The sequence below is a fragment of the Callorhinchus milii genome, unplaced genomic scaffold, assembly GCF_018977255.1.
Source record: "Callorhinchus milii isolate IMCB2004 unplaced genomic scaffold, IMCB_Cmil_1.0 Scaffold3, whole genome shotgun sequence".
In the NCBI taxonomy this organism is placed as follows: Eukaryota; Metazoa; Chordata; class Chondrichthyes; order Chimaeriformes; family Callorhinchidae; genus Callorhinchus; species Callorhinchus milii.
The window spans coordinates 15,461,662-15,473,530 of record NW_024704744.1 but is presented as its reverse complement, the minus strand read 5'-3'; the positions used below and the strand labels follow the sequence as shown (position 1 = coordinate 15,473,530).

Below are 11,869 nucleotides of genomic sequence, written 5' to 3'. Positions count from 1 at the left end.
AATATATTGTAAAGGAAAGCTTTACATTGTGAAAATGTGCAACTTACCTAGTGCATTTCACATAATAAAATCATAATAAATCTTGCATTCGATGTAGTGCTTTATCATGTCGTTGAAATATCTCAAAGCACTCATAGGAGTGTAGTAATTGTGTATTTGTAGGTGAACATGGCAGTTCATTTGCACACTTTTTTGAAAATATATATTTATAAATATAAAGATGGATGTACAACAACAACAACAAAATTACATTAGTAAAGCGTTTTTAACATCAGGAGGACATCCTAAGGCAGTCGGATCAGAACCTGAGCGTGGGGGGTAGGGTTGGGATGGGGGAGGGCAGAGAGATAGGAGGGATGGTCGAAAAGGAGGGTCTTGAGGTGTGCCTTGAACGAAGCAAGAGAGTGAGAAAAGTGAAGGGATTGTGGGATGGAGCCAAATAGTGGAGGCAGAGAGGCTAATAGCCCGGCCGCCAATGGTAGGGAAGGTCGAGCAGGAGACATGCAGCAGGCTGGATCCTGGTGAACGGAGGGAGCAGACAGGTTGCTAGGGGGTCAGCAGGTCAGAGAGGTAGAAGGGGGCAAGGCCATGGAAGGCCTTGAAAGTGAGGATGAGGATTTTGAATTCTATCCTCTGAGGGATGGGGAGCCAGTGGAGCCGGGTGTGGGTGGGGGTGAGGGAGTCACGGAGCCTGGTGCGGGAGAGGCCACGAGCTGCATAGTTCTGAATGATCTGCAACTTGTGGAGGGAAGAGTTGGGGAGGCCATCAAGGATGGACTTTCCGTAGTCGAGCCTTGAGATAATGAATGCGTTTATGAGGGTTTCGGTGGCCTGAGGGGTGAGGCAGTAGTGGAGTCAGGCAATGTTGTGGAAATGGATGAAGGCAGAGCTGGTCAGTATAGAATGTAGGATGCAGATGTAGAATATAAAGGTTGATTTCATAATCAATGTTATTTCATAATTTTCATAATCAATGTTATTTTTTACAATTATATTAATGTACATAGAATTATATAGAACACTAGCTATGCTTGCAACCAAAGGATCCAATATGGAATTTAGATTTCAGTGATACCACTCACAAACCATTTAATATGCCATAAGCACTGTGTGTACACCTTAAGCAAAACTGCCATACACGTGCAATGAGCTTGTTTGGGTCATAGCTCATGAACGATAGAAGATCTTATCAAAGCTACGCTAAATGAAGGGGCTTACTGTGTGATCTGCAGGTCAAGTTATTGCAATGTAGCTGTGCTGTTCTTTGTCCTTCAGTTTAATTTAATCGGCTTTCTTTCTTTTGACTGGCATTTTTATTTGTACGAGAAAGGTTTGATGTTCGTTTAGGCATTTTTATCTTATTGCTGTCGCTTGGCTTCGTCTGCGTGCGTGCTTCCCTCTCCAAAACATCTGCCTATGACACTCCCAAATGCAAAGCCTTTCTGATGAGGTATATATCATGTCTCTATGTCAATCGGTTATTGAGATCTTGGTTGACACATAGACAGACATTGTCGTTTTATTAGTATGGATTACAGGTCCAACTAGTCCAGACCAGTGTTTATAGTCCACATGAGTCCATATCCCTTCTAATCCCTTCTCCCATACGCCGGTATTGCCTTCTCCTTCATGTATGTAATTGTGACTATTTACCACCAATGCTGAGTGAAGGTCACAGTGAATTTCACTATGGTCATAATGCCAGCAAGCACTGCAGTGGGTAAAATATTCATTGAAATAGTAAAGTATCAGGCATTTTCTACAGAAGACACCCAAACAAGCGATCCAGACATGGGAATACGCTGCTAGAATGATTCAGATGAAAGTAGAAAGAAGGAGGATTGAAAATTATCTTAGAAGTGGTTCTGCATGGGTGACTTACTTACGTGACTGGTATTTGAGTTCTGGCTCAGTGATGTTGGAGGAATTCCACCCAGGGAAGACTTGGGAAAAATCATATTGGTGAGCTTTTCCTGATAGCCAGGAGGATGATGTAATGTAAAATTGTGTCTTACTGTGCCTGGTGTTATAGTACAGCCTGTCTTGGGTTCCTTTTTTAGTCAGATGGGTGTCTCACACATGCAGAAAATAATCACCATCCAGACTGATACATAATAATAATAATCCTTGCATTTGATATAGCGTCTTATTATATCTTCTAGATGTCTCAAAGCGCTGAAAAAGCGATCCGCCAATCAACTAACAATCAACTAGGTTCTTACTTACTGCTAGATAAACAGGGGCGTGTGGAGTAAGAAAACTTGCCCAACATTTCACTCTGCCGGGAATCGAACCCAGGTCCTCTCGCTTGCGAGGCGAGTGCTCTAACAACTAAACTATAGGACTCCACATATCCACATAATTAACTCACTTTACAGTATATTCTGTGAAGACTGTTGACAAGTTTTGAAGACATGATAATGCAGTATATCAAGTGTAAGGATTGTTATTATTGTTATTTAAAGTGGAAATTGCATAAAATTAGCCAGTCGACTAACAACCAGGTAATGATGTGTGCATGTCATTGCTCCTCTTGTTCAGAAATTTCTGGCTTTTTAAAAATAAAATAAAACGCATGCAGATTTCCCATTTCAAACCCACTGCTTCAGCAGATCATATTGTTAAGGACTTCACCTGTTCCACATCTAGATCCATTTTATTCTCAAACAATGCAGACCACAATAAATACTTACTCCATTTCAAAATTGCATTACCTTTTATTTATCTATATTGAAATTAAATCTGCATATATTCATGCTAAATTCGACAGGACAAGAGATTGATACTTATCCCATCCAATCTGTTATGGAAAGTCATACATTTTACCCCATAGGAATCTATCTGCCGTTCTGCATTCCATATCTATAATTGTCCCAGATCTTCTACATAAGAACTAGGAGCAGGAATAGGCCATTCGGCTTCTCGAGCCTGCCCCCAAAGGTTATTTATCCTTATTAATTTCTGATATAGCTTCACAAATTTTATCTAGAGGTTTGATGGACAGGACATGGGGGAAACCCGCTTCTCATTCCAAATAGTGCCATGGGATCTTTAACGTTCATTTGAACAGGCAGACGGGATATCGGCTAAATATCTCATCCAAAGAGCATAACTTCCAACAATGCAGCGCTCCCCAAGCTCTCTTTTGCAGCACCAGTCTACACGATATGCGTCAAAATGTCGATGTGGAATTTCAACCCACACCTTTCTGAATCAGAGGTAAGAGTGTTAGCAACTGAATCAGGTTGACACATTTGGATATGCAGCAGTAATCTTGAAGAAGTATTTCCAGTGTATCATTTTGTATAATAACTACATTATTATATTATAATCATTATATTATATATTATATTCAAGGCCGGTCTCAAAACCCTTCTCTTCGACCTTTGGTCTCCCTCCCACCTCTCTGCCTTCCCTCATCCCTACACCACTCCTCCCCCATTCTTGACCCCCGACATCTGACTGCTCAGTGCTTTCGGATGTCCTCCCGACGTGAAAGGCGCTCTATAAATGTAATTTTGTTGTTGTTGTACGTTCTCACTTAATCTCTCTCTCTCCACCAATTGTCTAAAAGCAGCTGTTCCAGGAGAGGTGCTCTGTTTTTGTCATCAGCTACACACATTTTACAGAAACGCTGCCACAATACTGCAATTACAATTGGAAACAAATACCATTAGACTGATTTTTTTTTTAAAAAATCAATGATTCTGTCAACCAGTGTAGAAATGTCCATATAAAATTTATTCCCTTTGGTATACAAGTCTGAATACATTTATTTAAATGCGTATCAAAAGTCAGAAAAATACTTGCTTAAAAAAACAAAAACCTTTTCCATTTTCTTCTGAAAAAATTCTGGACTGTAATCGTAGAATGTCTGAATGGTGCCAACGGGATTTGATTCTAGTGAGGCCTCTTACCCAAAACATGCATGCTCATCTATCTTCTGTGAGGTTTAAAACAGTAATGTTCATTTTCATTAAACCATTGTGGAATTTGACATTGTAGTTTCAAATCCTGGGTTTTTCCTATTTTTTACGTACTTGAGATATCAAGATTTTTATATTTTCCCTGGTTAACATTTACTTTAATATTAATTTAAAGTTTTGCCAATTCTCTGGCATAGGGTGCTTATAGAAGTATTTCCACATGGGCTCATTTTTTAAAAAAAATATTTCATTGGGATCTGGCTCTAGTCAAATGCAGAGGTTGACTTGGTTCTGTGCCTTTGCCCATCTATAATCCTCTTGCTTTTGGCAACAAACATTAACATCTAACCACGTGAGGTCCAAACTTCTATCTATTGTTAACGTGTAATTGGATTAAAGATCCTCCTTAATCTAATAAATTGGTGAAATAGATTCAATGGCCTGAACAGTCTCTTCCTGTTCCCATATTTCTAACTCCACAATGCAATTCACACTTACTTTTGTGCTTTTCACTTCAAGAGGATTTCTCAAAGTGCTCGACAATGTCGGTTGGTCTACAAATTGGGGGTGGGAGCCGAGGTGGGTGTGGAGTGGAGAGATGACTAAAAACATGGTCAAAAAGGGATGTTTTGAGATGGGCCATGAATGAGAGAAGGAGCGAGGTGGAGAAATTCCTGGATGGAGAAATAGGGTCTATTTTGTGTGACTGTGGAAGAAGCGAACTTAATGGTTCAAATAGCCTTTTCTCATTCACTGCTGTAGTATGTTCTACTTACAGAAGCATAGAAATCATAGCACAGAAAGAGGCCATTTGCCCCAATCAGCCTATGCCAGTCACATCTGTAGCGACATCATGAGAATGAAAATGACCCCTGGTGATAGGAAAACAATGTTGATTATTTAGTTCAGTTCAATGTTTGGTCATTTCATAGTTCAAATAATCAGTGTAAAGTAAGTAATAATAATCCTTGCATTTGATATAGTACCTTACCATATCATTCAGAAGCTTCAAAGGGGTTGTATTGTAAAGTATATTTGTAGGCGAAGTGTCTCTAGTTCAGTGTACTAAATGTCCTTATCGAATGGTATCATTTATATCAATTAGTTGATAGATTGTCGTGAAAAAGTTGAGATAAGGGAGTTGTAAGGTCATACTCGAAAAGTGTTTTTCTTTACTTTATGGAGGTAAAGTACTTTAAGAAACACCCACCTTATGTCAATCTTGTTGACAATCATCTAGCCTAAAGAAAAATGTATTGAAGTTTCACTTTGTCACCAGAGTTAAGCGACATTAAGCTCAGGTTGTAAACTTTGACTTCACATTAGCTACCAGCAGGTTACTGTCCACTGAACTGTTTTGCTAATAGGAGGTGGCATTTCAGATTTAGAGGAATTGGAGCCTTAACCAAAGTTGTTTTATTTCATGAAACAGCGGAGAGAATTTGAGCATTTATCGAATTTTGAACTATAAATTTAAAGAACTTGTATTGAGTGTAATTATCCTTTTTTAAAGTTCAAAGATTTTATTACTAATATTCTGACAAGCATTTTATGTTGTGAAGTATTTTATACTCAAAATTGTAGATAATTCGATGGCAAAGACTGATGATGTTGTACCAGTTATAACGGTCAAGTTTATCCACTTGGGACAGGAGGATCAATAGGGAAAGACTGGAGTGTGTGTCAGTCTGGCCCAGTGGTAGCTCTCTCATCTCTGAGTCAGAAGATTGTAAGTTCAAATCCCATGTCAGGACTTGAACTCACAGTCTAGCTGATGCTCCAATGCAGTGCTGGGGTGTGGTGGATTGTTGGAGGTGCTGTCCTCTGGATGAGACATTAAACCGAGGTTCCGTCTGTCTTGATGTTAAATGCACAAACTGAAAAGAGGAGTTTCTCCCGGTGCCCTGGCCAACAATCCCCCAAATAGAACCGGTCACTCACATCATGGCTGTTTGTGTGCACAAATGCTGTTCTGAGTTTTCCTGTAAATACAGCCACTCCACTTATAGTGTATCCTGTGAAGTGTTTTGGGACATCCTCCAGATGTGAAAGGCGTCCAAACGTTAGGATTATAACTTAAGAATCTCAGAAATATTATACTAACAAATATAAACAGAGTTACAAGCAGAAGCAAGAGATGAGCAAATTTAAGGAAGTACCAAGAAAAAACTACTATCACGCTGGAATAACACTAGACGCAAGAATGTAACTGCAATAAAACAGTGACATCAACAGTGGGCAACATGAGCCTCAGTGGTCATATCTGGTTAGTTACCAAACCTTTGAAGAGTATTCATTGTTCAAGGAATGTCAGTTTGGCAGTAGCTATAATGATGGAACTGATTTAAGACACTGTTGGTAAATATTAACCCAGAGACTTGTCTCAAAGAGTCCTTCTCATGGGGGGAGGGGAGGTGTGGTGTGGTGATAGGGGAGGAGTCTCATTTTGCATGACCAGTTATTATTTAAATAGAAAGTTATATTTACATAAAGATTTGCGTTTGAAAATATATTTGTTAAGGTTTAAATGGTTGTTGGGCAAACTGCACGCTTGCATAAATGCACCATAACAAATCTTGAGTATTCTAATAATCATCTAATCCAGATGGGTAATCTTTCCAGTTTATGTAATGACATGATTATGCATTTCTTGCATGGATATAGGGTGTTACAAAGAAATATCTTTGGAGAAGTGAAGCTAAAGAGTAATATAAATTTTTTTTTATTAGTTAGAGACTCTACCAAACCATTTAAACATAACAACCCTGGTTATATTCCCAATTCCTTCCACTCTCTCCATATCATTTTATAATGTTCCTCTTCAAATGTTCATATTGATGTCCTTTCAAATGTTTGTATTATCTCAGCTACTTGTGGCAAAGCAGCCCATGTCCTAACAACCCTCTGTGTGAAAATGTTTCTTTCAACCTCCCTATTAATTCTTCCTGAACTTACGTACCTAGTGACCAATTTACCAACCAGTGGGAAAAAATGCTCACTATCTAACCTCTCAAAGGTCTTACCATACATTCCCACAAAACCAAATCACTATCTCAAGGCTTTCGGAAAACTATCAAAACACATTGTAGATATGACTGTGTACAGGAGTGTATAACAGATGATGGTAAATTTGCCCTGTTCCAATTTCTACGTTTACTTTGTTATAAGTATATTTCCTGAGAATTCCTGTTATAGGTTGGACCATGTGCACAGTTATTACTGACTGTTTTTTTTAAAAAATCCATGAAGGCCAGAACCTAATGGGTAGGATGGTCCTAATAATAATAAAAATCCTTGCACTTAAAATAGCACCTTATCATGTCATTGAGACATCTCAAAGTGATTCATAGAATATATTGTAATGTGGAAAAGAAAGATGGCAGGATTTTAATCATCTTTACAATTACAAGGAGACCTCAAAACATTTTTTAGATTTGCTTCAACTGCTTTTTCCTAATTTAAAAACCATCGTAAACATTTGAGAGTACAGCTGAGGTTTTTGTAAAAAAAAATTAAGTGGTTACAGTTTATTTGTAAAAGGTAAAGACCAAGACCCTCTCCATAGTAAACTTTTTGTTTAAATGCTAACAATAGAAGGTAGTTAAAAAAGTTATTATTTTTATGATTTATTGCACTTAATATACAAGAATATGATGGCTTCCTTGGCGAATCTTTAGCCATTCACTGTATATTCCCATAGATAAGACTGTTGGTGCCTCTATCACTATTTATACGAAAATGTCATGTATGATATTCTGTAAGTGCTGTAGCTCAAATTCCAGTCACTGCACTTGCCTTCAATGAAGTATTTTTTTAAAAAAAATAACATTTACATTTCTAAAATCTAAACTCAGGCACAACTGAATTGATGCAAAAAAAATCAACAGTATTTAAACTTCCAAAATAAAAATATACCATACAGGAGAAGTAGTTACTCAGGCATCTTATATAAGACTGCAACACACAAAAGACTTCACACAAAATTGACATGACCTGAATCCCTGGGCTTATTAAAGCTCCACAAGATGCTGCTATGCAATTTTTTTAATTTTATATAATATATACAAGACTGCAAGACATCAGAGCAGTGTGAGGTGAGCAGGAGGTGATTCCTGGGAGAAAGCGAAGCGAGGGTTGGTGGAAGCACAGTATGTGTGAGACCTGGTGATTTCAACAACAACAAATTACATTTGTATAGTACAGAGATTTCTCTTGCCATTTACCAGTGAGGAAAGTAGCCCCTCTTTGGTTTGTTCATGGGATACGGCCCTGGTTTCCTAGCTTCAGGCCAGCTTCCGCTGAATAAGTTAAGATAGGACGTTTTATGCACCCAACATTGATTTCTGCTAAGCAGCAACCAAAGATGGTGGGACTCAGAACTTTGCAGCCAGGATTGGACATTACAATTGTTCAGAGTTTGGGGGAGGGGTGTTTCGAAATATATTTTAACTTCCTTCCTTAAATAAGGAATCAACATTTTTAAGAATACCATAGTTTTGTTAGCATGATGTGACTGGGATAGGGTTTCACACACTTACTTTCAGATAGATGTGAACCTATACAATGAGTCTTGTACATATTATATTTACTCACATTGTGTGTGCCAGGTCAATAAATGTGCTATAACATAGCGCACACTGTATTGTCAGTTCTTTTCATATCTCAGCAAATGTGAGCTTGTAATTTCCTGCGGCATCTTCAATGTTGAGCTGGAATGTGTCTTCATTAGAATAGTGCTTCACAATATTGTCATCCATGTTCACCAGGATACTAGGGACAACAACAGGAAGGGAAAAAAAATACACATCAGCAAAAGGTTCTGAGGGAAAAGTTCTCCTTGTGAGGAATTTTAATCCTCTGTGCACCAAGGACGAGTGGGATACATCCGAATGTAATAAAGCCATCAAGGTTTCCAACAAGAAATCACAATCTTGCTATTCAATAATAATAATTGTTGCATTTGATATAATGCATTATCACGTCATTGAATTGTCTCAGGTTATACAGTAAAGTGAATTGACTGTATATTTTCTGGGTGAAAGGTGACAGCCAATTGCGCACAGCAGAGTCCCACATTCAAGTAGTTTAACAGCAAACCTAACTGCTTTTGGAACAGGTCTTCACCAAAAAAANGGCCAATTTTCTTATTAACTCCCACCTGGAAAATGGGCACGCAAGCAGGAAATGCAGAATAATGCAAGGAATCAAAATTATATCAGGAGGAATCTATATACTATTTTAGCCCAAATTGACATGAAAGATGCCCTGGAGCTAACGATCTTAAGCTTTGACAAAATGGAATATGTAAAATACATTGTGTTAGGGAAAAGTCAAAATCATTCAGAATTTAGCAATTTGTTGAATTCAGTTTCAATGTTGAAGGCGTTTTCCTGGTGTTCTTAAACACAAACTTTCTGAAAAACACCTTCAAAACTGAAGACTGCATTTAAGAACTTGCCAAATTCTGAATGCACTGAAATGATAAGCAAATGGGGTAAAACTAGACTAGACAAGGTGGAATTTCTACCCTGACATTCGTTTCCCATGGAAAGAAAGCAATTTTATGTTCAAGACACCAATTTACCTTGCTTATAAGGGGTGGGAGTAAAAAGTGACCTAAAAATTGAAATGTCACTAAAATTTACAACATTTCTTTACCCCATAAAAATGATGCTGTTTATGTTCAATACTTTACACTTTTCTGGAATCTAAAAACTCACAATTGGCCAACAAATCCAGTTTGCAAATATTGCACGATATAGATCTTGATATCAATACAGTCTGAAGTTAGAAATGAATTAAATAAACTCTAAAACAAAGGACAAGAGAGACAGATGTAACAACCAGAGAAATTATAAACTGAAGGATAAAGACAAAAATAACATTGAACAAAAAGGTTCATAGAAGGATAAATGGATCATAAAAGTATCAAAGAAAGTTGAAATAGGTGTAGAAAAAAGTAAATGCAAAAGGGAATATATTCATGAATTTATTGAACAACTTTCCACAATCAAACCTGTAGCAAAGACATTTACTCACCCTTTCTTGCATTTCTTGTAGACTTTTACAATTTTGCCAAGCGGTACTTCATATTTTTCTGAAATCTAGAAAGATAATAAACACATAGGCAAACAAAGAAACTTACTTTATGTAAATTATCCACCCCTTGTCTCAGGAGTTTTAAAATTTCATGATTTTTACCCACGAGTATTTTAAATGCTGAGGTGTAGGATGAACCCTTTATTAATACAAAAACACACTGATATCTGATGAGGCGTTAACAGGTCTGTATTTGTTCAGGTGGACATTATAGATCCTGTGGAAATATTCCAAAAGCAAAGGCAGTTTCTCCTGGTGTCCTGGTCAACAAACCTCCAAACAAAATTAGCCAGTCACTTCATGGTTGTTTGTTGGACATTGTTATATGTAAATTGCTTCGCTTAGAAATACATATAGCCTCCACTTTACAGAAAAAGCTCTTTGCACTTTGAGATATTTCAATGTATTAAGGTATTATTCACGACCTTGCTCCCTCCTACCTCTCCGACCTACTATCCCCTACCTACCTGCCCGTACCCTCCGTTCCTCTGGCTCCAGTCTGCTCCACATCCCCCGCCCCAACATCGGTGGCCGGGCCTTCAGCCTCTCAGCCCCAAGGCTCTGGAACTCTATCCCTCAGTGCCTTCGCCGCCTCCTCCCTTTCCTCCTTCAAAGCCGGTCCCAAGACTCTTCTCCTTGATCGTGCCTTCAGCTCCCCTCTCTACCCCCTCCTCGCTCCCTCCCTTCCCTCCCCTCACCCTGACCATTTCCCCCTGCTCGGGTCCTGACCCAACTGTACAGCGCCTTGGGATGTCCTCCCAACGTGAAAGGCACTCTATAAATGGAATCTTGTTGTTGTTGTTGTTGTATATCAAATACAAGCAATATTATTTCCAACAATATACCAAACGTCTATACAAGGTCATGTTCATAAGCTACCTGCAGAGTTCATCAAAGTCCAATACAATAACCTAGTCAGCCAAAAAGTGACTTCTAATCTAGTTTGGGACCTTAAAAAACCCTACAATTATAAATTAGTCACTTCAATCCACAACTGTTTGTGGGACACTGATGTGCACAATTTGGCTGCCGTATTTTGTCCACAAATATACGGTCAATTCACTTTACAGTATATTCTGTGAAGCGCTTTGAAACGTCTAGAAGACGTGAAAAGCTCTATATCAAATGCAAGGATTATTATTATTTTCAAATGCACTCGTGGAAAACAGAACATAGTTTGGGCAAGTGAATGTACAGACTTCATAGCATCATTTTGTTTCTTACAATCAATTATCTTTTTAATCTCGCACAGCAATTAAAGTCAAGTGAGGTATGGAACAGATGTTTTTTTTGAAAAAAAGACGTAACCATGAAAACAAGATAAAAAGGATTAACTGTGGTAAGGGCTTCCTGTTGTGTGGCTGGGAGCCTGGGCGACGTTGGTTCTGGGTACTCTCCTTTAACAGATGGCAGACCTGCACCTGCAACTCCGCTCAACCCCTCCCGCTGGCAACGGTCTTGCCCCCCAAGTAAACTCTGCTCCCATGTAAACCTTCGCACCAGCATAATTATTTTTTGCAGGTCAGAAATGCTGAGTGTACATTTGCAGATTGGCTTGCTTTGCTGTTGGTCAAAACACACTGAAATGTCTGAGCTTCCATCAAAAAGCAAGAAAGTCATTAAAACATACAAAAGCATAGAAAAATAAATGGGAGAATAGCTTTCAGCCTGTTAACCATGATCAACCATTTCAGGTGATATTGTGCATAAAATAACAATAATAATTCTTGCATTTGAGGCAGCACCTTTCACACCAAGCGCTTCACAGAAATTACTGTGCAGTGCAGTGACTGTATATTTTTTATAATCAAATAAAAAATACAAAAAATACAAAATATTGCTTA

The 11,869-nt window shown here is 38.3% G+C and overlaps 1 protein-coding gene across 2 annotated transcripts in view; it reads right to left on the bottom strand.

Moving 5' to 3' along the window:
* Window positions 1-8,355: 8,355 nt before the first annotated feature.
* The window catches only part of grhl1 (grainyhead-like transcription factor 1), a 64,480-nt gene continuing 60,966 nt past the window's right edge, over window positions 8,356-11,869 (bottom strand). For both annotated transcript variants that reach the window (XM_007906491.2, XM_007906492.2), the window contains 2 exons: window positions 9,966-10,030; window positions 8,356-8,696 (listed from right to left, as the gene is read on the bottom strand). In XM_007906491.2, the coding sequence (XP_007904682.2) occupies window positions 8,582-8,696; window positions 9,966-10,030 (180 nt within the window). In that variant the 3' untranslated portion in view covers window positions 8,356-8,581. The remainder of the gene's footprint in view (window positions 8,697-9,965; window positions 10,031-11,869) is intronic.